This window comes from Canis aureus, chromosome 2 (genome assembly GCF_053574225.1).
Source record: "Canis aureus isolate CA01 chromosome 2, VMU_Caureus_v.1.0, whole genome shotgun sequence".
In the NCBI taxonomy this organism is placed as follows: domain Eukaryota; kingdom Metazoa; phylum Chordata; class Mammalia; order Carnivora; family Canidae; genus Canis; species Canis aureus.
In genome coordinates this window covers 70,512,465-70,539,608 of record NC_135612.1, presented here as the reverse complement: position 1 = coordinate 70,539,608, position 27,144 = coordinate 70,512,465, and the positions used below count along the sequence as shown (strand labels likewise).

The 27,144-nt window shown below is 48.0% G+C and overlaps 1 protein-coding gene across 2 annotated transcripts in view; it reads right to left on the bottom strand.

Moving 5' to 3' along the window:
- Positions 1-22,497: 22,497 nt before the first annotated feature.
- The window catches only part of SLC2A9 (solute carrier family 2 member 9), a 205,612-nt gene continuing 200,965 nt past the window's right edge, over positions 22,498-27,144 (bottom strand). For both annotated transcript variants that reach the window (XM_077878366.1, XM_077878360.1), the window contains one exon: positions 22,498-22,841. In XM_077878366.1, the coding sequence (XP_077734492.1) occupies positions 22,587-22,841 (255 nt within the window). In that variant the 3' untranslated portion in view covers positions 22,498-22,586. The remainder of the gene's footprint in view (positions 22,842-27,144) is intronic.

Below are 27,144 nucleotides of genomic sequence, written 5' to 3'. Positions count from 1 at the left end.
TTGCCAGGTTTGTTATTCATTGATGATTTCTATCAGCAATATTCAGTATGAATCAGAATAAAAACTGGGAATTTGGGGGATGCCTGGGTGGCTCAGTGGTTGTCTGCCTTTGGCTCAGGTCGCCATCCTGGGGTCCTGGGATCGAGTTCCGCATTGGGCTCCCTTGGGAAGCCTGCTTCTCCCTCTGCCTCTGTCTCTGCTCTCTCTCTGTGTGTCTCTCATGAATAAATAAATGAAATCTTAAAAAAATTGGTAATTTGGATTTATCATTTAGCCAACTGATGAGAAATTTGTGATCAAATCTCAGACAACCCAGAATTGGCATATTTTCTTGGAGTGGTCAATTCCACTGCTAATTTGGTTCTTTTAAATACTTTCCATCAGATTGAAGATTGTGTGCTAACTGGGTCTAATGTCTCTCTCTAGCTTGCTGGCTATAGATCTTGAGACTCTTCAGCCTCCATGGTTGCATGAACCAATTCCTTCTAACAAATCTCTTTTCACACACACACACACACACACACACACACCCTACTGAGTCTGTTTCTTTGGAGAACCCTGACTGATACAGTCTCTGACTGGCTAGCAGGCTTAACAGGTGGACCTAGTACAATGAGAACTGGGTAGGTTTAGAGACTCATTCTAGAAGTTCAGGGGTAAGGTGGGTGGCCAGCAATTCAGCAGCTGGCATGAGAGTTTCTCATTATGGGATCTGAGAATCCAGGGATAGAGTCTCTTCCTGAAGGTCTAGTGGGGTTATCTGGAACTTTGTCCTCAGGAAGCAAGACCCTGGCTGACACTGGGCTGGGAAATGGGGCTCAGGGGGTGAGGTGTCTCATCAGCACAATGCAGGAAGGGCAGCAGAAGTACCAAATGGGTGGGGTTCAGTGTCTGGGGGTTCAGGGCAAAGCCCCAGGCTGACCGATATAGAGATTAATTTATTAATTTGTTGACTCATTACAGGAGGCAGCGTGGTATAGGGGTTATGCCACTCAGGCTCTGGAGTTGGGTTGTTAGTTTGGAATTCCCACTTACTAGCTATATGATCCTAGGGGTAACTTATGCCTAAGTTCCCCATTTGTTGAGGGGGGATAATTACAATACCACCCCATGTAATGCTGTAAGGATTAGATGGGATACTCTGTATAAAGCCCTTAGAATAATACCTGGCACATTGTTAGTACTGACTTAACTTTATATAACATGTTAGGCTTTGTTGTGATAATGCTGTGTAACAAACAGTCCCCAAATCTCAGTGCTAACAAATTGTTACTTCTCACATTCATGGATGAACTAGGCTCTAGTTCTGACCCTACAGGGCTTTCCTAGATTCTGATGGGCCTGGGTCCAGGCTGTGAGTTGGGTTCACGCCTCCTTCACTTGGCTTTCACTAGAAGACCCAGGAAAAGGGCAGCAGCTGTCTGAGACATGCTTATCCCATTTTGGAGGACAGAGTCACACGGGGCCACATCAAACCAAGCAAGGACATTTGATACCTCTGCAGAGATGTAGTATCACTAAGTTTACTCACACTCCAGTAGCCAAAGCAACAGCACACAGCCAAACCCAAGAGCAGTGGGGTGAGAGGCATACCGCCCTCATGGGGGCAGGGGAGCTAGTGGGAGCCGAATAATAATAGAGTCTACAAGAATACAGTTTCTCACAGTAACATTTCCTGGGTTCCTAACAGCTCCCAGGATGTGTTCCAAGCTCTAGGGATTCAGAAGTGAGTCAAATAGGGACCTGCCCTCAAGGGTACTCTCACTACACCAGCAAGAGCTGGCACAGGAGGTCATGGGAGGTTCCTAGCAGAACTTAACCCCTCCTGGGGGCCAGCAAGAACTACTTAAATTCCCAGATCTCTGTAAACTAGATATCACCAGCCTCATTTTACACATAAGGAGGCTCAGGGAGTTAAGTCAACTTGGTCCTGTAGCCAGAAAATGGCAGAGCCTGGATCGACACCCTGCTGTGACTGTCCCAATCACATGCTCTTGGCATGACAGCTCTGAACTCAAGTGTGAAGGTAGGGACAGCAGGACCACGACGAGGACTAGCCGAAACTCCTGATTCTGGTAGGAGTTGGTGGGCAGGCATGTGAGCTCCAGCAGGGACATCTGCAAACCTAGATCTTCCCAGCTGGACTAGTGACTTCAACCATCTGAAGGGCGGATTCAAATCATCAACTGCCAGTCCAGTGAATTGTCCAGAGGCTGCTTTCCACATCACCCATCCCATTGTTCCCTCCTGGAAAACATCTTTGATTCCCTGGAGTTTTGCCTGCCTTGTCTGTCCACAGTGCTGGGCACTATCTGCCAGGCGATGTCTCCGCTGTTATTCTATATTCATGTGTATCCAGGGCATCACTGCTCACAGAAAGCCTGTGTTCTTCAGCTTCACCTCCATGGTCCCCAGAGTGTCAGCCCAGGGAGGGGTACCGAGAGGCGGTTGAGCAGAAGTGTATGGAATGGGTGTATGAATGGCTGCATCAATAGAGGCTGCTGAGAGCTCAGGAAGGGGAGTGGATGAGGTTTATGCTTGTCCCTGTCCCCGCTCTGTCCTCTGGAGGACCTTCAGCCAGGACGGGTCTGGCTCACACACACACACACCAGCGTATCTTGGGATGCAGGTGCAGGCACCCCTGGAGTACCCTTGTGTCTACCAGCGAACAGTGGCCGTGCAATCCCACTGTCTTGTAACTTCTGAGAAGTAGGCCTGAGGTTGTGATAGTTGTATTTGCTGTGTTCCATCAGGTGGCTTTGGGCTTCTATCAGGTCACCCAAATACTCCTCTTATGCAGAAGTGCCTGGCCCCCTGAACCGGAAGTGGCACCTTCCCCATCAGCCTAGAGTGTTTGTGCAGTCACGGCCACGCATCCCAACACCCACTACAATCAGAGCCTGCCAAGAAGCCTCATTTTCTCTGTGGGTTATTTATAACCAAATCATAGTGGGAATCATTATGTAAAGAGGGCTATTTCCTCCCCCGGGGTTGTCAATCTCTCATTTCATGGAAGGCTCTGCCTGCAGTGATCAGACTTAATGAATGGGCTTGTGAATTGGAAAGTACTCACAGCAGAGGAGCTTTGTTACTCTTATCTTTAAGAGAAAAAGAGCCCCGAAGATAAGGGAGCCTTAGGGATTTTCTAGTCTAACCTTCCAGCTTTACAGATGGAAAAACTTGAGGATCACAGGAGGGAAGCTAATTGTTTAAGCTGAATAGTTACAGAAAGGGCCAGGGCCTGGAGACCTCTTTGTTCTAATTCATGATTAATCACTTACAATATGAGTGATTCTGAGCCAAGTCCCTGATGGTTCTGAGCCCAAGTTTTCCCTTCTGGAAGGCGGGGAGGCTGACATCGATTCTGTGATGGTTGGAGATACTGTGTATAAGCATCTGGCCCTAGTAGATGCTACAGTGATGGCACAGCAAACAAGTTAGTGCCAGAATGTCTCTTCCCATCACCCCACGTTGCTTTAACCAAAGTAACGACACTAACAGCAAAACCAGAGTATATTCCCCTCATACACCAGGAGCTTTCAATGGGGAGAACACCTCCCATAGAGAATTTTGAATATTGTATTAGTGTACCCAGACTGCAGAGCTGCATTCTACAACAGTAGACTGTGTGGCATCGTCTCGGGCGCCAGTTGGTGGGCAAAAAAGAAGTTGTCACCGGGGAGCTAATGTGTGTCATGCAGCAGAAAAATAGTTGGTAAAACTGCTGTCTGATTAACAGGGATGTGGATGATGTGTCGAAGGAGCATATGGGGCTTTGGAGGGAGGAGAGGTTGAGAAACAGAATGCCTGCCCCATGTCCTTACTGCCACTGTAGGGAAGAAATGAGCTCAGAAAAAAAAAGGGCTAATCTGAAAGCAGGTTTGAACAGGAATGGAGAGTGCTGGAAATTCTGGGGCTCAAGGGTTGGAAGGCAAAGCTGCTTGTCATCTCCAAACGTAGAAGGTCCTAGATACAAATGCCAATTAGAAATCACGGCTAAGGCCAAATCAAGGGTGCAGCTGTCATGGTTTTTGTTAAATTGTTGACCCAATTAAGTTACTAGGTACTACATCCTTCAAGTGGACAAAATAGAGAGAGAAGAAGAACAGTGGGCTCCGCCTGAGAAGCTGGAGAGCCTGAGTGCTCACAGTTAAGTCAAGAGAGGGAGAGGAGTGTATCTGAAAGGATCATGGTATGGTTATTGCCTCTTGGAATAAAGTAATAAAACACCCGTGAAGCTTTTGAGAGAGTTCCGCTTTCATAGGAGCTCTAAACCCTATGCTTTTCAAGACTAAAATGGACCCTTGGGCCTCCTCAGTTCTACATGCAGAAAGCAGGCTAAGGACGAAGCGCAGTCCCTGAATTGGAGTACTCTCCAATGACTTATTTGGGAGGAAAACAGGATTTTCCAAAATGTAGAGTGAAGGGCCATGGAAAACCAGTGGTCTGGAAGCTACTGCTGAGGAGCAGAACCAGGGCATCTTCAGGAAGCATTTTGCTTTTCAAGGTGGGGCCCTCAACATCTGCCCAGCCCAATTTCAGAACAGCTGTAGGCTTGGGACAGCTGTGTGCCTCCTGGTCTTCCTTGGCATGGCTGAGTGTCTACTGCTGCTGTCTTGTCCCAGTGACTCATGAGGAATTGATCTTCTGGGGTCCTTGGCCTTCTTAACCTCAAGGTTGCAGCTGCTGCAATTGCTGGTCTCATTTTTGTACTCAGAGTTATTTGCAATCACATGGGTGATTTATTTATTTATTTTTTTTGCTTATGAATTATGGAAGCCTCACACCCAGTAAGCATCAGTCATTTTTACTCTTATCTAGAAAAGTTACTTCCCCCACCCTCAGTTTTGTCTACTGAAAAATGATAACAGTCCCATCCCTGTGATCTTAATGTGATGGAGAGACAGGACTGCAGTTCTCACAGTTTTGTGTCTGGGAGGACTGCAGGAGGACCGTGGTCATGTGATGGGTGGTCCTGGGCTGAGAAAGAGGAGACCTCAGTTATTGAATTAGTTTCTAGGGTGGCCATGACAAGACCCCACATATACATTTATATCCCTTTATTCTTGGTGTCATAGTAATTTCATAATTGAACTAAATCCTACAGAGACCAATGGAACCTGAGTATGGAAATACAATGGGTTTCATGAAAGAAAGTTGCTTTTGTTTATAAAGCTCTGGAAGTTGGACTCACTAAAGTAGTTGCTGCCAAATTAAAGTGGGAGAGACATCTGTAGACTACTTTTTAAACCTAGTAGAAATAAGAAAGAAATCTACATTCAGATTGCTCCACGAGTGTCAGAGGCCGGCTTGTGAAAGACAAAATGAAGGTCCAATCAACCAAATGACCCTGAAAGGAACGTTCTTGACTTCCATAAAAAGTGAATGAATGCATGTTTGCATTTCAAAATAAGGCAGGTGTCACGCACGGATCGCTTGTTCGTTTCCACCTTAACTTCATTGATTTAATTCATCTACGGAATCAGTTGGGCTAGGCTGGGTTTTGCTGCGGTAATAACCAAACTCCGAATCTCAGTGGCTTACAACAGCAAAAGTTTATCTCTTGCTCACGCAGCAGGACCACTCCAGAAGCCGGGCTGCCGGGACAGGCTCTCCCTGGGAACTGCCGATTTTGTGGCAGAAGGACAAGAGGAAGATGGTGAACCACGAGCTGCCTCTCAACGCTTCTGCTTCGAAGGGATGCATATCACTGCCACCCTCGTTTCATTGGCTCATCAAAGTCATGCGATCCCTCCTGCAGTCACTTGGCTGAGGAAGCATCCTCCTCCACGGAGGCTGGGCTCCTCCTCCACAGCCCAGCAAGCCCACCAGCCACAGGCATCAGCTGCTTGTGATAAGGGAACTTCCACTCTTATCTTACAGACGAACTAGTAAGAGTACTGGCCAACAATTATTGTGTGCTTCTTGAGTGCTGGGCACTGTTCTGGGCGCTTTGCATTTATTAACTTGCTGCGTTCTCACTGAAATCCTAGAAGTAGGCACCATCATCCCCATTTTACAGATGAGGAACACTGAGGCAAGGGAGAGAAAGCAGGCTGATAGAAGTGAGGGCGTGGCTGAGCTTGCGCTCGAACTCAGGCTGCGGAGGCTGCTCTGGGGCTCTGCGCTCCAAACGAGGGAACATATAAAGAGCGTTCAGCTCAGTAGCTGAGGACACTCAGCAGTCTTTAAATTCTTCCCACCCTCCAAGTCAGGTCAGGCTACATTGGGTTTTCGAGGAGAGAATAGTGGAGAAGCCACCCCTCCCTCCTGGGTAAGGCTTGCATGTGTGTGGAGGAGGAAGAAGTGGGGAGAGTTGGGGGCACACCATGCACTGGCCCCGGCTGCACAGAGACCCCTGAAAATGGGCTTTCTTGTCGCTTATTGATCCTTCTCTTCAAAGCTGGGAAACTAGCACTCTGCTGCCTGGCTCTCAGGCTGGCAAGAGCCACTTAAGGGGATGTGCCTGGCTCAAAATAGTGTTTCGGGAGATGCTCTGACTGGCTGGAGAAACATCTGAGGGGCTTTTAAGATTCTTAAGGACTAGGAGGGACCAAAATCATTGATTTCTTCCTGAGCTCCCTTCTCAACCCATGGTTTGAGCTGACCGACATCCACCTCCCTGGCTTCATCAGATGCTCATGTGCAGTTTGGGCTTCAGTGCTGGGATCTGAGTACAGAAAAATCGACCCTGTTGCTTAAAATAACCCAAGACCTAAGTGACATCCAGCTTTTTGGTGTGTGGACTAAAGGCAGAAATATCATGACTCTGGAAAAACAGGGGCGGCTGGTTCACGAGGGACCACATTCGCTTGAGGCCCTCTCCCTGCCACGTTCTTGGCCTCTGCACCTCTCGGGAGCCAGTCACCTGGCCCTCTCCTCTTCGTCCTTGGGCTGCAGCCACAGCGAAGTGCTGAACATCCCCGGAACACACCACGATGTTTCATGTTTGGTGCCTCTGTTCACTCTGTCTTCTAGAATTTTCTTTCTCCCTTATTTATCTTATGCATTCCCACATGGCTTCAAGGTTCCCTAAGGTGTCTCCTCCTCCAGGAAGCCGCCTCTGATCTCCATCACCTTCTCTGCTAATACTGGGCCAGCTAGCTCTCATATGAGCTTCCATAGCCTGTTCTGACATTGGTCACAGACTCTGCTTGTCTATTTATCAGCTTTCTCCCCCTCTGGACTGAGCTCTGCAGTAGCAGGCACCGTGCCCCTTGCTCCCTTGCACTCCCAGTGCAGAGCATCTGTGCCTGATGGATCCCTGTCAGCTGACTGGTTGCTTGAAGACTCCACAAGCTCAAGTAAGCAGATGTGATGGGCAGGGATCTCACTGCCCGTGTTAGAGGGCAGGGGCCAGGCTGTCCCACGTCAGCCTGAGGCTGATGGAAGATTTGGCTAGAATCTATGATCTCCCAAGTCCTTGGCCAGCTGTCAGTGGCCACGACAGTTTTATGCAGAAAGGCTGCCACTGCTTCTTGTTACTCTCTGGGTTCTAGACTGAAATCATAATAAGCCTCCTTGCCCCATGAGCGAGGTGGGACCCTGGGGCCCTCTGTGAGCCCCACTCTGCCCCCGGCCTTGCTTCTTCCTTCTTCCCTTGTCAATTCTACTTTACCCTGCCACCTGGCAGCTAGGTTGACTCAAAGCCATGACGGCACTGTGCAGAAAGCTCACCACCTGTGGGAGGGACGCTGGCCCCACGGTTCTGTTTTTGGCCAGGTGGAAGTTGGGCTGTCACAGTGTCCGGCTGGCACAGGGACTTGACTTTCGACTTTCATGTTCTCTCCTTTTCCGGCAGCTGTGCACAGCATCCCTCTAAACGCAGGCCAGACTCTTCTCAGCAAATCTATTTCCATTTTGATGAGGTTCTTTGCACCCTGGGGCCAGCTGTAGTCCGTCCTTGGTCGTTGGTGTATTACATGCCTGTCTTTCAGGGGTTTTTGATCATGTTCAAACTTTACAACACAGGCTTGGGGCTTTTGGTGACGCTCTGCAGCAGCAGCCACAGTGGGAGCCAGTCAGCTGTAGGGGAGGGGTGGTTTCCTGTTGAGAGGCTGGGCTTGGCTGGCAAGGCCTGAGGAACTCTTGAGGTTGGCCTCGAGGAGGCTCCCCATGGCCACTCTGGGAATGGGGGCAGAACTGTCCTCTGTACCCCTAAGCCAGGACTGTCTCCTTCATTCTGAGCACAGAAGAATTCTCTCTCTCTGTTCTTCACAACAAGGGTTGATGTAGGGATTGTGTCTTTTCATGTGAGGATGCTGAGACTGCAGGGCTGTGGAGCTGGGGAAAAAGGGGCCTAAGCTGCCCCGGAGGACAAGCCAAGGACAGGTAGCCCTGGAGATAGCTGGGGTTTTCCTGCAGGAAAAGGATGGAAAGGCATTCAAGGCAAGAGAAACAAGCAATAATGAACTCTTGGGACTTCATCAAAATATACAGCTTCTGCACAGCAAAGGAAACCGTCAACAAAACTAAAAGGCAGCCTATGGGACGGGAGAAGATATTTGCGAATGTCTTATCAAGTAAAGGGCTAGTATCCAAAATCTATGAAGAACTTATCAAACCGAACACCCAAAAAACAAAGACTCCAGTCAAGAAATGGGCAGAAGACATGAACAGACATTTCTCCAAAGAAGATGTAGATATGGCCAATAGACACATGAAGAAATGCTCCACATCACTGGGCACCAGGGAAAGACAAATCAAAACCCCGATGCCATACCACTTCACACCAGTCAGCGTGGTTAAAATTACAAGTCAGGAAACAACAAATGTTGCCAAAGATGTGGAGAAAGGAGAACCTCTTACACCGTTGGTGGGAAGGCAAGCTGGTGTAGCCACTCTGGAAAACAGTATGGAGATTCCTCAAAAAGTTAAAAATAGAGCTACCCTATGACCCAACAATTGCACTACTGGGGATTTATCCAAAGGAAACAAACATAGTGATTTGAAGGGGCCCCCGCACCCCACTGTTTATAGCGGGAATGTCCACAATAGCCAAACTGTGGAAAGAGCCCAGATGTTCATTGACAGATGAATGGACAGAGAAGATGTAGCATATACATACGATGGAATACTACTCAGTCATCTTGCCATTTGCAACAACGTGGGTGGAAATACAGGGTATTATGCTAAGTGAAATAAGTCAGTAAGAGAAAGACTATTATAGGACTTCACTCATATTTGGAATTTAAGAAACAAAATGAACGAACATAGGGGAAGGGAACACAAAATAAAATAAGATGGAAACAGAGAGGGAGACAAGCCATAAGAGACTCTTAACCATAGGAAACAAACAGGGTTGCTGGAGGGGAGGTGGGTGGGAGATGGGGTAACTGGGTTAGGAGGGCATGTGATGGAATGAGCACTGGGTGTTTGTTTTTTTTTTTTTAAATATTTATTTACTTGACAAAGAGAGCAAGTAACAAAGCACTAGGAGAGGGAATGGCAGATGGAGGGGGAGAAGCAGGCTCCCCTTTGAGGAGAGAGCCAGATGTGGCGCTTGATCCCAGGACCCTGGGAACATGACCCGAACTGAAGGCAGAGGCTTAACTGACTAAGCCACCCAGGAGCCCCAGCACTGGGTGTTGTATGCAACTGATGAATCACTAAATTCTACCTTTGAAACGAATAATACTTATGTATGTTACTTAAATTTAATTTGAATGAACATTTTTTTTGAAAGGCAGAGGGAATGAGGCATGGGCAGGAGCGAGAGGGACGGGAGCAGGGGAGTCCTGGGGGTGAGTAGTCAGTGGGGAGTCACGGGTGTTGTAAGCAGGGACAGGATGTGACGCATCTGTGCTTTAGAAGAATGGCTCTCCTGCAGCTGCGATGGTGGTTTGAGAGAAAGCAGTCCTGGAGCTGTTGCAGTGGTACCTGTGGGCAACGGGGAAGCCGGGGTCAAGCAGAGCAGGGGGGAGGGGCACGGAAGGAGGAGCGCCCTTTCAGGAGGTAGCATTGTTAGGATTGGGTGGAGGGAAGACAGCAGAGTCCACATGGCTCTCGGGTCCCAGCCTGGGCAGGTGGGGATGATGCTGTTCTGAGTCAAGGTGACAGAAGAGGAACAGGTGTAACGCAGGGGGAACAGGTGTAATGCAGGATGGGCGTTCTGGTTTGGACGTGCTGACTTGCTGTGCCCCACGGGCACCCAGGGCATCCCTCCAAGAAAATTGAAGAGTAGGAGGATTTCCCAGACGCATATGACCAAGGAGCCACTCTTTCCCAGGCACCTGGGGTCTAGGATTTCACAAAGTACATTTTGTCACTGCTCGACTTCAGCTTAAAGTCTGGATTCCTCACAAAGGAATGCAAGGTCTGGAATCTTACGGCACCTTCCCACCCTCTAAATCACCCTGCGCTCCACCGCACTGGCCACATGCATGCTCTCTTGTGTCACATGCCCTTGGGCTCTGTGTAGCGGGCTCTTCCCCTTACCTGTGTGCTTCCCTCTAGTGAGAGCCCACCTCCTCCAGGAAGCCTTCTCTGGTTCTCGCCGCCGCCGTTGAGGTGCCCTCCTTTAATTCCATAACATTCTGGCTTCCCACTGCGCCAGCACTCACCCCTGGGCGCTGAAATTGTGTGCCGGCTGCCTTTCTGGGAGGCAGAGGGTGTGTTGGAGGCCTCTCCCATCCCCAGGGCTGGCCACAGGCGGAGTGCTCCTTCCTAACCGTAGTGTTTTGAGTTAATGGAAAGATGGAGAGAGGCAGAGACAGAGCGTGCTGGTAAAATTTGTGCCTAGCTGTCACCAACCCACGAGCAATCCCTCCCATTCTAGAGTCCTACCTGGTCCATAGGGCCCTTTCTTGTACGCCCTTTCACTTCCTGAGATGGTAAGTGTGGGTGCACATTTATTTATTTTAAAATTTTTTTGGTTGCACATTTAAAAGAAAGACTTTGGAATTCTTCCACGGGTATCTCAAGCCCACAGATAAAGATCGCCCACATACTGGACGAAGCCTCACGAATCCAGTCTTTGAGAAAGGCTTGCTCTCTCCCCTTTTGCAACACACTTCCAAGGTCAGCAGCAGTGGGAGGCCCAGAAGAACATTGTCTTTTGGCTTAGGAATCTCTCCGCTGGGTCTTAGCTGATTAGGGTCAGGGCTGCCCTGACCCTACCCCCGGGGCCACCATTCACACAGAAGAAGGGGCAGCATGATGACCTTGGTTTGGACCAGCCCAGCAGATCAGACAAGATCAGACAAGATCAGTTCTATCTTGTCCCAGGTGATGTAGGAGAGATGTTAGGGCTTGAAACCAACAGCCGAGAATTCTTGAGATGTCTTTGGTGCAAAAAGGTGGTGTTATTAAAGCATGGGGACAGGACCTGTGGGCAGAAAGAGCTGCATCAGGGTGGTGAGGGGTGGTGATTTATAAACTTCCGAGTTCCCAGAGGATTAGGGGTGGTATAAATGTCTAAGGAACTTTCAAAGCAAGGTTTCCAGGACGCTGAGGGGTCTAGCTATTGTTAGGAAAAGGTCATTTATTACCTTCCAGTAAAACCCTAGTCACAAAACCCTTCAGATGCAAGTCGGTGGGTCATTCGCCTGGGGGGTGATTGTCAATACGTATCTTGGGTGGGGGTAGAGATGAAGGAAGTTTCCAAAGGAAATTTTTACATATTCTAGTAGAGTCACAGGATCCTGGGGGTCGGGATAGTATTGCCTTTTGCCCTCAGCACAGTATTAACATGGAGGCAGTTGAGTCCCTAGAGGAAGATCACTCTGCCTGTTTCAAGGACTTGTTTGCGGGCTGTAAGTGGTAAGGGAATTTAATAATTTCTCTTCTGCCTCTGTTTCCACATGATCAGACACTGGTGGTTCCCTGCAGCCTTGGAGGTGGGCAACATTTGGGTTTGGGCCAAGTGGCATTTCTTGGGAGGCTCTTGATGCCATGAGAAGAAAAGAGGAGGGTCTGTGCGCCTCATGTTGACTCTAAATCCCCCCGGTGAGAAAATTCCTTTATAGTTTTGACATGTGTGGCACAGTGAAATGTGCATTAGGTTAGGACTTAGAGTATTTAGGCTCAAATACAAACTCCGTTGCTCATCCACTAGGATATCTTGGGCAGGTCCTGGACTTCAGAATACAAATGGTACACACGGGCAAGTAATTTCTGCCTTAAAGTTTCCTGGTTGAGGCAAAAGGATGGGATGGGAGGGAAGTCCTTGGGCATCACCTCCTCCTTCTCCAGTCCCTCCCCAGGCCCAGGGGTCCTGGCTGCTGATTCACTAGGCTCAGAGGCTGGGGAACACCCCATTAGTGAGAGTTGGAGGGAATGGGTTGGCCAAGGGAAGCCAGATGCCTCTCCCATGCAAACAGAAACTGCTGACATCTGGGAGGAGACGACAAAGGGAGGTGGGGCTGGGGTCTCTGGAATACTGTGAGCGGAGCAGAGCCCTTAGGGAGGAGGGGGAGGAAAGGGGATGGTGGCAGGGGGCTCAAGTCTGCAGGGGGGAAGAGGGTTCCAAACCGTGCTTCAGCCTGGCCTACATGCTCAACATGACCTGTCCCCTCCCACCTCCCTTGGGATAAATGTCTTCGTGGATGCCAGTTCCCTCACTGGTTAAATGCTGAGACCAACACCTGCATTGGCAAGGTCATCATGAGCAGGAGAGAGAATTCATTTTAGGCACCCAGCACGGCTCAATAAATTATAGCTTCTGCTGCAAGCATTCATGGTTTCACCTGATCCTGACCTGTAGGATGCCAACCCAGCCCACCGAGTCTTTTATCCACAGGATGTGTTGTGCGTGATGATGCTCTAGAGATAATTTTGTCCTGTCAACAGATTTAGGGATTTTGCAGGTGGGCATTTGAGCTCCATGAGTAACAGTAGGATGCTATTCTCATGTTGTCATTCTCCAGCCACTCGATCTGAAGTCACAACCTGGACACTGTGTTCTGATTCTTTGTACTGAATTCATCACCATTAGATTTTTGTGTGTGACCTATGTGTTTGCTTTGTTCTTATTTGCCATGCACTTCACTTGAATGCCAATTCCAGGATAGCTGGAGATTTTCCTCTTCCCCATCCTCTCGGCAGCAGCGCTTGGGGCACTGTCGGGCACAGAGTGAGACCACGCCAAGAGTCCTGTGAGTAAAGGGATTGTAATTAATGAGTGAGGAGGAGCCACTTTATGGGTCATGGTCCACAGTTTCATGACCTTGGGCAAGCTGCTTCTTGAAGCTTTAGTTTCTTCTGACGTCAAGTGGGGACAGTACCCAGAGACACAGTGGAGCTCAGGCACCTCCCAGATGCCTCAAGGGATAGAGATTTGTAAATTCAGCACAGTCTGGCTTTTAGCCTTAAAGATGTAACATTCTTGGTACCTGAGAATTGATTGGGAGTGGGGGTGACACATCCCTACTGTCCTCACAAGAGAGTGATCTATAAACCAGGCATGATAATTTGCCAATTTTTGCTGTGAAATAAAGGATTGAGAAAAATAAGAGTTCCAATTGGTTTGAGCAGCTTGTTGGAAATCATTCTAATGAGAAGGCCACCAAGGCATTATGGAATGAGAAAAAAAAAAAGACATGAGAGTTAGGGGACACAAATATTTGTTATTTCTGGCAGCTGACATTGAGAATTGCGCATTTGTTTCCATAATTAAAGAGCGATTGGACAGGTTGAGTCTATGGGTCAGGGCATCTTTAACCTTGAGAGGGCCAATGGCCAATGCCCTCTGATGCTTCCAGCTTTATTTTTAGGCTTTCATGGCTGATCACCATCCCCTTATGATGCACAGAGCCTGCCTTGGAGCTTGCTAGCATTTGCTTTGTCTCCTGAACACACTTTCCATCCTCTTCTGGTTTGCTGGGGAGTCCCTCTCTGATTCTAGGTGGCTCTGGAAGAGTTGCCATTCCAATTATACCACCCTCTGACCACCACTTCTGGGTTGAGCATATGAGCAACTCATCCTCCCTGGTCACTGTGACTGCCTGGGGGACATGCATGCATGTGACCTGAGTAGGGAAACAAGAATCTGTGAGGTTGATACGTAGACACTGAGGGTGGTAGATTGTTTGCAAAGCTGACCACCACCACTACAGCTCCTATCTGTCCCTTTGTGATGTGACTTCATGTATTTCTCATCAAGAAGTGGAATCCATTCCTCTTGAACTGGGGCTGGTTCCATGACCTGATTTGATCAACTGAGGAGATGTGTGAGTTGCAAGCCTCAGCCTCAAGAGGGCTTGCGGATTCTCTTCTCATTCTCTTGGAACACTGAAGCTTTTTGAACAAGCCAGGCTGAGATGGAAACAGTTCATGCAGAGAGACACCATGTAGAGAGAGGGGCTCAACCATCCCAGCTGTTCTAGCCCCCTCCGCTGAGGCCTCTGATACGTGCATGAGGCCATCTGAGCCCAACCAGCCCCCAGCTGACATCACCTGACCGCAAATACTTGACTGAATACAGAGAACACCACGTGGATCCAGAGAACTGCCCAGCTGAGCCTTGCCCGATTTGTTGACCCACAGAATTGTGAGCAGAGACATGGCTGTTCTTTTTAAGCCATTAAGTTTTGGGGAGTTTTGTTCCAAAGCAATAGACAAATAATACATTGGGAGAGGGATTTTTTTCCCCTCACTGGGTGGCCAGGCTGAGAACATGCAAGGCTGGGGGCAACTGGAGTCCACCACATTGGGACTCTCAAGCAGAGAAAACCAAGCAGAGGGCAGCAGAACCAAGAGACGACAGAGACAGAGCTGGAACCATGAGTGACGTGACTTGGGCCCCTGAATCCAGGCAAGACTTAAGCTAGTTGCCTTACTAGACTTCTAGTTTAGCAAATGAAAAACTTCCATCTTTAAGTTTTAAGCTAGTATGAGTCAGGATTCATTCAACTGACAGACATTCATTTGCTGGGTGTGTTCCCTGCAATTAGGTGTCGGCCACATTTTGCTGGCCTCGTGATTTCTAATATCTTTAAACTTGGTTCCCATTTTAAACTGTCAAAATATCCTAATTTCAACAAATTACTGTATTCACGATTTATTCATTCAGCTTCTCTCTGTTTAGCACTTACTGTGTGCAAGGAACAGTGGTAGCTGCTGGAGATTCAGCAGGTAGGAGGACATGTCCAGGGTCCCCAGGCTCCAGGCCAAGCTCTTTAATTAGATTGCATTAGATTCTCCGTAGAAAAAGAAATGGACTTTATGAGCGTGTTCACAACTCCCCTCACCGTCCTGTTGTGGAAACAAGGGGGGGGGGGGGTTGCATGTGTGAAACACTGACCATAGTTCCAGCACAAAGCTGCTCTTTTTTGTTTCACTCACAGGATAAAACTATAAAGGCCATTTCTGAAGTATCTGTTTCATTGCTGAAAATACCTTCTTTTAGATGCTCTTTGCTGCTCCGAGAGCTCACTCGGAATGCAACCTTCTCGATTTGCCACGTGGGGAGGTGGTGAGTGGCTGAGAAGTCCCTGCTCTAAATTCAAGAGGCCCAGTCATGGAGCTGCTGGAGGTTTGGGCTCCTAGCACACTTCTGAAATTCTGCCTCTGTCTTCACCACCCACATGTCCTGCTGAGAACCTAACTTCTTTTTTGCCTTGGCCTTTATTACTTCCAGCTCCGGTTCTTGGCTGAGACAAACCGCAGTCCCCAAATGCTGTGATTTAATGAGAGGAAATTTACTTGACTTAATGTACAGATTTGCCAGGGGACATGATTCTGATAAGGATAATTATATCCACATTTTAGTGTAGATTACAGCAAATATCTGAAACTGTGTGCAGCTGCCGAGCCCCTGTCATTCAATGAGACCTCCATCCTTTGGGGTTCACAAGCAGTGAATAAATGTTCAGTGGAAAGGAAATGGGAATATGCCTGATTATAATGATCGGACCCCCCTAGAGTCCCCTCATTTATTCCAGTGAGAAGTAGTATCAGAAGAGGGTGTTGTCTGCATAGACCTGTGTTCAGCCAGAAATTGAAGGTGTGGGGCAGGGTTGGTCCTGAGCATATTTAGGAAGTAGTGTGGCTGCCACACTCATGATTTTTCACAGTTCAGACTCAAACCACCGACCAGTGTGGTCTCCTAGTCTTGTACCCATAGCTACTGTATTTGGCTGACATTCCAGAGTCATTGGCCCTTTTGTTTCAAATTCCTCTCTGCCTCTCCTCAGCCTGACAAATGCCTAATACTACAACTGAGATGAGGCTCACATGCTACCACTTGGAAGCATCTGGCCCAATCACCCTAGACCGCAGCTAGTCACTCTGCAGGGGGTCCCAACATATCCTCTTCATGGCTTCGTCAGGGTATTAATTTGTTCAGTGAGTGTGTAATGAGCGCTTGCCAGGAACACGGCATCCTGAGACGCATCAGTCATTTTCTTGTAGGATCTCAGAATCTCGTTGGGGAGATATCCAAGCAAAAAAAAGATGACCATGATAGTGATGCAGTGTTAAATCCCTGAATAAAGGTGGAACACAGGCTTCTGTGAGAAGCAAAAGAAAAGAACCCAGCCAAGACTGCAGAAGCAGAGAAGGAGTTTCAGGGGCAGGTGTTAGAAGCTAGAGGATGGACAGGAAGTTAGCCTCCTGACTGAGAAGAAACTTTGAGATTGAAAACCCAAGCAAGCCACTCCGTATCGTTTACAGAATTTTATTCAGGGTGACTTGCAGACGGGGAACATAGGTGGACAAATGATCCAGGTCCCGCACAGCGATTCTCCATAAAGTCCAGACTTTATAACTCACCGCTTTTATACAGTGAGGGGCATGGTGGTGAGGTCACAGGGTAGTTACCTAAAGTGGCGTCACCTGTACACCAGCCACGTACGCGAGATGGAGGGCCTGAGAGAGAGCCAGTGTGGTCGGCACTCCTACAGCCGGGGGGGCCTCGGTGTGGTCCTTGAGGATGAACAGAAATCACCCAAAGTGAGGAGAAGGGGAAAGACATTCTACATAGAGGGACCACTGGACTTCTGCTGATCATCAGTGGTTTGTTTTTCCCAACATACTCTCAGCCTCTTGAAGGAAGAGATTGGTTTCATCCGTGTCTGGATCCCCAGTATCTAGGATGGGTGTATGCTAGGTGCTCAACAAAGGTTCGTGGGGTGAATGAGCTAGACTTGACCCCAGAGAATGTTAATTCTGTTCTTGTTTGGGATACGGGCTCTAAGCAGTGCCATGTAACTCAGTAATGACAAAACATAACGGGAGCTAACGGTCTATATCAGCTATCTATACGTGGTTTTACAAACCATGCCGAAACATGGCAGTTCAAGGCAACAGCAGCCTGTTATTATTCTTTGTGATTCTGTGAATGGCTGAGTGATACTTGTGCTACCATCTCCTGGACTCACTCATACAGCTGCAGGGTCACTGGGTCGGGGCTCGGCTGGGACAGTGGAGATAGCGGGCCCCTCCCCTTTGGCACCTTTCATCCTCAGAGAGGGACCTTGGGCTTCTTGCATGATGACATCAGCATTCCAGGAGGGAAATCCCCAGAGCACAAGTGCTTATGAAGCTTCTGCTTGTGTCATATTTTCTGATTTTCTCAGTGGCCAGAGAGTTGTGTGGCCATATCTAGACTCAGTGTGGTCGGAGATGACACAAGGACAAGCAACCCGGGAGGTGTGATTCACCAGGGCTGTTGATGCTTCAGCCCACCACAGGTCAGCAGGTGTCTGGTTGTCACAGTGGAAGGGATGCACACGCCACAGCCATTGTTCTGGAGACAAGGGGCTGGGGCCATATTTCTGAAGTCCCGTAGGTGGTCACAGGAATACCAAATTTGGCTGGATTTGGAGCTGGAAGAGCAGGGCTTGAATCAGATGAAATGAATCCAGGATTCACTCCACAGGCTACCTCCAGCATCACAGGCAGTAATATGAAAGCAGGTCATAAACTTGAGAGGAAGAGAAGTCAGTCTTTTTCTTTTTCTTTCTTTTTTTTTTTTTTTTTTGCTTCATATATTCTCATTTGCCTTGGGTTCTTTCCTGTTATGACCTGAATGAGGTGAGTTTAGGCTTAGTCACGAGTCAGAGCGACTCCAAATGACAGTCACTTAAATGACACGGAAGTTTTGACTCTGGAGCAGAGGCCATGGCTGAGCAGTCCTGTCCATGAGCTGTGATCCCAGGCACCTTACCGCTCACCGCCCTGCACCCCTAGGGTGTGGTGTCAACTGTAAGGTCCCAGGCGGTGGCCCATGCTGCTGTTACGACAGCCACATCTTGCAAAAGGCACTTTAGCTCGTAGCAGGAAGAGACCATGAAGTGCTACACTTGTGAGATGAGAAGTCAGACTCTTGAGGTCTTGAGGTCAGGGGGAGGGAGAGAAGGTCTTCAAGACGTCCATGAGGAGAAGCCCGATGTGAAACCCAAGCAACAGCTGGCCTGGGTTGGGACAGTGTTCGAATCATAGAAAAGGAGTCCAGTGATATACTTCAGAATGAAAAATAACTATGAAAAGACTTTCTACCACCTTCTTCTCACACCCCAGGGAACCCTCCTGTGCCCTGCTTACTCACCCCTCCCTGTATCAGTGGCCTACTGCTGCCGGAAAGATCACCACAACCTTGGTGCCGTAAAGCCACACAAACGTATTATCTTTGAGTTCTAATGGCCAGAAGTGATGAATCCAGGATGTTGGCAGAGCTGCATCCCTTTTGGAGTCTCTAGGGGAGAGTCTGTTTCCCTTTCTCCCCTTCCTTTTCCAGGATGCTGCCTGCGGTCCTGGGCTTGTGACGCCTTTTCCTGCATCTCCAATGTGGGCAGTGTCGCATCTTCAAATCTCTCTCTCTCCCTCTCCCTTCTCTCCCCCTCTCATCCTCCCTCCCCTGCTGCCTCTGAAGTCACATGTCCTTCTCTGACTCTGACCCTCCTGCATCCCTCTCATGAAGACCACTGCGATTGCCCTGGGCTCGCCAGATAATCCACGTCAATCTCCCCATCTCAAGATCCTTAACTTCATCACACCTAACTTCATCACACCAGCAGCATCTCTTTTGCCATGTAAGAAGGTAACACGTTCACAGGTTCTGGGGACTAGGCCTTGGACATCTTTGGGGGCCATTTTTTCCCTGCCTACCTCATTACCCATTCCATTCAACCAAGATCTACTGTGCACCTACTATGTGCCAGGTATTATGTTAGCTGGAGTCAAACAGACATGGCTCCTGCCCTCCTGGCGTAGTGCTTCATATTTTATTTTATTATTTTTTAAATATTTTATTTATTCGTGAGACACACACACACACACCCAGAGAGAGAGACAGAGAGAGGCAGAGACACAGGTAGAGGGGGAAGCAGGCTCCATGCAGGGAGCCCGATGTGGGACTCAATCTCCCGTCTCCAGGATCACACCCTGAACTGAAGGTAGGCGCTAAACCGCTAAGCCACCCAGGGATCCCCAGTGCTTCATATTTTAAAGATAAGCACCAGCTTATAAAGCCCAGAGCAGGTGAATATATGCAAGAGTAAGGCCACCATTCTCTGTGGCTGCCACTGCTGCCAACGCCAGGAATTCAGCTTCATGACAGGAGCTGGCCTCAAGGCCAGAAAAGGGAGGAACTTGTTACTCTTCAAAGACTCTCCCTCACCTCCCCCTATATTCTTTCCCCAGAGGGTCACCCGCCCCATCCCTCCCCCGTGCCTCTGGGCAGACAGGGAGGGTTTCTCTTGGAGCTTCCTCTTTGGCACTGACTGTGTGGCTCTGGGAATTGGCCTGTCCTGGAGTTTAAGTCAGGAGATATGAGAGGAAAACAAATGCAGAAAACTCACTGCCATATAGGCTGTCCTGTGTGTTTTGATGGGCTTCCTCCATTTGCTGCCATCATTTATTTTTCATAGATCTGGGTTATGTATTCTATCCAGGGGCTTTGGTTATCATCATCAGTGAGGGAAATAGAGCAGAGTATGCTCATTTCATCTTAGCCAGACCCAGAGGCTGGAAGAGTTACTTTTCTTTCAGTGAACCCAAAAAGAGGAGATGTCAGCCCTCATGGCTTAGAGATGAAAGGATAAAGTAAAACAGTAAGACTAGGACTTAATCCCTAATCTTTGGGCAGGGGTTGGGACAGAGGTCTATTAGCTTGAGCAGTGATTTCTTTAGGGTCCACAAATGGATATGGGGGGCTGTAAATGGTTAGTACCTGTCAGCAAGCACTAGGACCTATGTGGCAAGGCTCAAGGGAATGCCCATCTCTCTGCCTCCCCACTCTCCACTCTCCCTCAGCATCGGTAAAACAACTCTGTATGTGCAGAGTTCACTGCAGCCGATGTTAAGAGAGTGATTGAAAGGCTTTGGAATGGAGATGCTGCGTTTGATTGAACAGAAAGTGGGAAAAATAGGGGCTAAGAGACAAGAGAATTGTAAATCATTGTTTTATGTGTTTTGTGACTATCACAATGTAAATCAAGGCCAGAAATGGATGGAGATGGATAAAAATTAGAGTGATAGTGTTAGGGGAACATGGAAGCATGTGAGATTATGGGCACCATATTGTTTTCTCTTTCAAACATTTACAAATATTGCTCTGCTGAGTTTTCAAATATGGAAACACATAAGAGTAACTCCGAGCCTACTGCCTACTAGTTATGCTGTTCCACATCTCATCACCATCATTTGTTTGGGAAGGCTTTCCTGATCCTCACTCCTCACTGGCCCCTGATGAAGTGGTCCTGTGGCCTGTTCCTATATTGCTATGTCTCCTGGCTTCTGGGTCCTGAGGGGACACTTCACTGTTAATGCTTCTTTGACTTTCAGTCTTCTGTGGTAGGCATGAGCGGATGCAGGTAAGAGCAGTGTACTTTCCTGCTCACTGATGTGTCCTCACTAGCTACCTAGTACCCAGATCTTTTGGCGAAACCAAAGCTGGGAAGTATGGTGCATTGAGTTGGCAATCAACCAAAGGAGAAGCTCAGTGCGGACAGAGTATTCAGTGGAAAAGGAAACTCAGAATTCAGATTTTGGCTAAGGCTGTCCTTGTCAAGAATGGTCAGAAAAGCCTGAGGCATTGTGGCTGAGGGGTTCCAAGGGTGTTGCTATGTCCAGAGATTTCCTCTCCGGCCCACTCCTATTGTTATATAAATTCTAACACGTGCATGCTGACTCATGTGCACTTTCATTTATATGTGAGCATTTTGAATTTGTTTCATTCTGAAGGCAAGTACAGGGAATCACTCAAACCACAAGGCATGGATTATCATGGTGGGCTGCACATTGTTCCAACCCAAACAGCCCTAGCACACAAGGGTTGGAAGAATCCTCAATGTTTACTCCTAACACCTTCTTCCACAAGTGACACTTAGATTTCCTTAATAACAATCGAGATAGGCAATCACCCAACCTTTGCCTGAGCACTCCGTGTAATGGTGAACTCACTATCTGTAATGGTTTTTTATGTGTCAACTTGACTGGGTCATGGGGTGCTCAGATATTTGGTTAAATGTTATTTTGGCCATGTCTGTGAGGGTGCTTCCAGAAAAGACTGGCACTTAAACTGGTGGACTGAGTAAAGCAGATTGCTCTCCCTACTGTGGGTGGGCCTCAACTAATCTGTCAAGGGCTTGAATAGAAAGCAAAGGGGCAGAGGAAGGGAGACTTTGCCCTCAGCTTTACTGGCTGAGCTATGACATTGGTCTTCTTCTGCCCTGTCTTTCCACCAAGACTAGGCTAAGCCTCCGAGGAATTTTTTTTTTTTAAGATTTTACTTATTTATTTGAGAGAGAGAGAGAGAGAGAGTAAGCACACACAAGCAGGGCAGGGGCATAGAGAGAGAGAGAAGGAGAAGCAGGCTCCCCGTTGAGCAGGGAGCTTGATGTAGGGCTCGATCCCAGGACCCCAGGATCATGATCTGAGCTGAAGGTCATTTGGCCTATGGAACCACTCAGGCGCCCTGTCATTCTTAATATTCTTTTTTCAATTGAACAGAACTCACTTTGGGGTCCCTGCCCCAGCTACTGGAAAGTTACTTCTCCCACATCTTGATCCTCTTTATACCTTCTGAGATAGATCTGATACTCTGAGGTGAAGACAGTAAGGGATGAAAGTCTGCAGCTCTATGGACACAGCCTGGGAGGGGCAGAGCCTGAGGATGGTGGGTTGGTATCAGCTTCTTGAGCCCGAGGTCCACAAAGTCAAGCCAGAGGTTGGTAACAGGCATTTATTAGGAGGTACAAAGAGTCTTTCCACTGAATTCTGAAAACCTTCATCTAGGACCGAAGCCCAGGGTCCCTTGAGGCCTCAGGATCCAGGTTGAGGGCAGCTCGAGGCTACTTATGGGAGAGCCAGAACCAATACCTCTACCTGTGGTTTCCCATCACTTGTGTCCTCTGTCAGACTATTGCTTCCCTGTGAGAAAGCTATCAAGTGCTATTTCCCCAATTTCATTTTGAAACCATGGGTGAAGTCATGAAGAAGACAGGCCATGGATCCAAATGGAAGAAGGGTGAGTCTACTGAAATATAAGCTGATCCCTTCTGCATTCCAGAAGAGTTTGGAGATTCATTTATGAATAAAACCCAAATGGTTGTGACGTTAGATTAGCAAAGGTTTATTTTTAAATACTTAATACTATTAATCATGTAGGGAAAACTTTGGTTTCCTGAAATGCTGAGATCATCCATTTAGACAATCCCATTTTTGGTATAAATGTCCAGAGTGGAGGCAGGGTCTGGCTCGGGCCTTCTGGTCACCTTAGCATCAGATGCAGCTGAGTTGGTGTTCTCCTCTGGTGGGATTGCCTTGTTCCTTTTGGCGAATGCCTGGCTGATTTCCGCAAATGTTCTGTTTTTTGTCTCAGGCAGGACAAAATAGAAATAGACAGCACCCATGAGGCAGATTGTGGCAAAGACCAGGAAACAGTAGGTGTCCAGACTTTTCTGTGGAAAGGAGAGACAAAGAACATCAAGTAGACAATCACAAAACTGCTTGAGAAACTGTCTCCGAATGGGCCTCTATAGCTCTCCATTCCTTTTTTTTTTTTTTAGGTATTTATTTATTTATTTATGATAGTCACAGAGAGAGAGAGAGGCAGAGACACAGGCAGAGGGAGAAGCAGGCCCCATGCACCGGGAGCCGGACGTGGGATTCGATCCCGGGTCTCCAGGATCGCGCCCTGGGCCAAAGGCAGGCGCCAAACCGCTGCGCCATCCAGGGATCCCTAGCTCTCCATTCCTATATCAATATTCCCGGATGGCACACCATGCTTATGACGTGGACTCTGTAGGCAATCGGTGCTGGATGAGGTGTCTGCAGGAGACGTTCTCACATTCTCAGAAGGTTCAAACCCTGGGACCCATGAGGAAATGGCAGTCTTTTGTTCTCCTTTTTGAAAAACTAGGCATATAAAAAAATAGCCATCACGAAAGCAAAATGTCATACTTGCTGAACGTTATTTTAAGTTCATATTTACACATCATATGAGGGTGTCTGAGGCTGGACCCTGTCGGCTGAAGCCTGAAAGTCACCCGTGACACCTCCTGTCCCCTCAGCCATCATATGGGACGCATACCTTAGGCACCAGCGGGCTTCCTTCCTCAGTCACCTCCCCGGTGTCACCTCCCCTGGCATGCCCACTCTGGAAGTCCAGCCCAACACTTGGCTAGGGCCACGTGGGACCACTTGCATCTGCCCATGTGGGAAGGCAACCACAGACAATGATCCATAAATGGATGTGCGTGGCTATGCTGTGTGCCAGTAGAATTTTATTTATAGAAAAATCAATCAGGTGGTAGGCAGTTTGTCAAATCCTGCTTCACCCAAGCAATCATTGCCTCTTACCTTCTCCACCCATGTCCCACATCCATGTGGCCTCTTCCCTGTCTGTTCTCTGCAAGGCAGCCCAGGGAGACGTGCAAAAACATATCTTGGTCATGCCCCCCCCCTTGCTTAACACTTTTCAATTGTGGTCCGCTGCTCTCAGGATGAAAACCCACCTCCTTAGCTTGCCCTGGAGAGTCGGTAAGGTTTCCTCCTCTCTGTTGCTTCCTCCACATGGTCTTCATCACTCCTACCTTCCACCTCCCACCTCTCACCATGCTTCTGCTGACTTGCTTTTCCCTCTTCCTGTGATTTTCCACCTCCTTAGCTCCTGTCTCTCTCCTCCAGGTGCCTGCATGCCTCAGGCAGGGCCCATGTGTCATAATCTCCCCTGGTTCTGTCCTCTTTCCCTGCATGTTGATGCTACCTTCATGGTTAGGTGGTGTGGTTGCTTGATGAATGACTGACCACTGCTAGACTGTACACTCCATGAGGCAGCAGGGTTACGTCTGGTTTTGCTCATCACTGTGGCCCAGTACCCAGGCCAGCACATGGACAATAGTAGGTGCTCAGTGGATATTTATGGAGTGAACAAATCAACTGATCTGTCAGCCAGATTTTTTTTTACATATTTTTTTTTAATTGGAGTTCAATTTGCCAACATATAGCATAACACCCAGTGCTCATCCCATCAAGTTTGAATCTGACAAATCAATCTGTCTTTTAAGTTTGCCTGTTGCTATGGACTTATATGCCCCCCAAATTCATATGTTGAATCCCTAACTCCTAATGTCACTATATTTGTAGATATGGCTTTTGGGAGACAGTTAAGATGAAATGAGGTCATAAGGGTGGGGTCCTAATCCCATAGGATGGGTGGCCTTAAAGAGATCACTCTTTCCCTCTCTGTGCACATTGAGGAGAAGTCATGTGAAGCCACGGTGAGAAGGTGGCTGTCTGCCAGTCAGGAAGAGAGACCTTACTAGAAACTGAGCCAGATAGATATTCTTAGGTGCCTGCCTAGAAAAGCCTTGGGACCTAAGACCTTGGGATGAAGTTGCCTTTGGGCCCTAATCTCCTTACAATTTTAGTCTGTTTCAAAATGAAAGCTTTTTAAATATATGTCTGCTCCTTTGCAGTTGTCTTTTCTGAGGTACTTCTTTTGTAGAACATGAACTTGAAGAACACCTCGGGCCCCTCAGATAACCCATTTCTCTAGCCCACCTGGCACGTGCTGCATGACACCAGGAAGCAGGAAGCCAGAAGCTTGAAACAAACTCCAGGGCCCAACTTAACCATCGGCTTGCTCCAGCTAGGGACCAGACCAGACCAGTCAGAGCCGCACTGGACCCTAGCCCTGGCCTCCCACAGAATTTCCCCTCATTATAATGCTAAAAATCATGCCTGAGGTAGAGATTTAACATGCAAATAAAGCATATGATGTATGAAGAAGCAAGTTTTGGCAACTGCATCCATGCCCCCAGCTTCTTATGTTTCCATGTTTCCTTATTCCTAAGAGCTTGGACTCTTTTCCCACCTTAGCCCTTTCAAAAACTTCCCCTGGCCATTGTTCAGGGAGCAGCCCTTTTCCCAAGGCTATCTTCTTCAGCTGGGGGGTGAGCTAGCAAAAAATACTTCCCGCGCCATCCTTGGCCTTGTGTCTGTTTCTACACACATGAGTCAAAGAACCCCAAGGTCGGTAACAAAACCAACCCTGCTGGCATCTTGACCTTGCACTTCTAGGCTCCAGAACCTAGAGTAATTAATTTCTGTTGCTTAGACTGCAGCCTGGGAGACTAAAATACCCCTAGCCCTGACTTCATATCATTTATTTTATTTTTTTATTTTTTACTTTTTTTCTTCGTATCATTTATGACTATGAATAAGTATACCACCTATGTCTCTGCTTTGAAATAAAGGACATTTAATTGAAATCTGTGCAAATTCAAATATTTTAATCACTACTGGGAATGTCTATGTCAAGAAGAGAGGATAGTTTAAATGATTAATCTTTGCAACAGACATGCAAACAGGACCATGCGCTCCTGCTGCAGACATGAGCCAGCCTCTGCCCACAGCTGGAAGCGTTCCTGACATTACTACTGGTATCAGTACTGAGCTGTGTCTGTTGAGGATTCTGGGCCAGACATTGAGCTAAGTTCTCTGCACTCAGGGAATTACACACCTTGCTTGAGGGCTCCCATTGGATAGCAGTAGGCCGCAAGTTCAAACTCCGTGTTCTTAACCACTTTGCTTACTGGCTCCTGGTGGCCAGGCTTTGGAGCTGTGGCATACCCAGTACATCCAGTTCCCTAGGTAGCAGGTGGCTGAGGCGTGCAGTAAACTTTCTGAGCCTCACATGTCTGAAAATGCCTTTTCCTCTCTCTCATATGCGAAGGGTACAGACTTCTAATTTCAAAATTAGAGTTTCCTCTCCAGACTTTGAAGACAGTGTCCCTTACGCTACAGGTAGAGTCTTGCTCAGGAGGAGGGTGACATCACCTGATTATCATTTCTTTTTAGGGTATCTGAGTTTTCCCTATGGAACTTTTAGGATTTTCTTTTAACTTTGTGTTCTTAAATTGGACATCACTGCATTTAGAAAGGGATCCTTCGCACCCAGTTTGCGTAGCATGAGGTGGACCATTCATGCTGAGGACTGGTCTTTCTGCAGGTCTGAGAATTTTCCTTCCGTCATTTCTTTGACCACTCCCTGGTGAAGACCCCGAGCCAGCCCTTTATCCACCATGTCCTGGGATCACCTCCACTTTCTCAGCAGCCCTGTCCTGGATGCACTCTGGGCCAGCCTCTCTCCTTCAGTTCATCCCATCCGGTCTCTAAGACCTGTCCTCATAATTACAACTCTACCTTTGGGACCCCATCTTGTTTTCTAGCAGTTTGTACCTTTTATTTTGAGTATATCTAAGATCCCAGGTATGGGGGGGCAGGCAGTATGGTGTGTTCAGCCATATTTCAATAGACACCAGTGAGTGGAATCTTGAAGAATGAGAGAGGTGTAGAGGTTGCAGCTGTTTCAGGACTTGAGTAGATCGAGGAAGGGAGTACAGGTGAGGGTGGAGACATTCCACATGCCTCTCTGAGAACCCGATAAAAAGTTACGGGTCCTCTTCTCCACAAAAAGGGGAAAAAATCTCGTACACTTGACATTTTCAATGCCATTTCTGGAGTGGGGGCATGTCATGGTCTTGTTGAAACTCATCCAAAGGCCATCTGGAGTCCATGGGCCCCGGGTTGTAAGTTCCATGATGGTGGGATCCATGTCACCTGCTCTGCATTATATCCCAGCCCAAGACAGTTGCCTGCTTCACTGAAAGCTCTCTCTTAATATGTTGAATGAGTGGATAAATGAATGAAATGAGAGCACTTTTGTGGAGAAGAAGGGACCAAAGTTGGTTCAAGTTA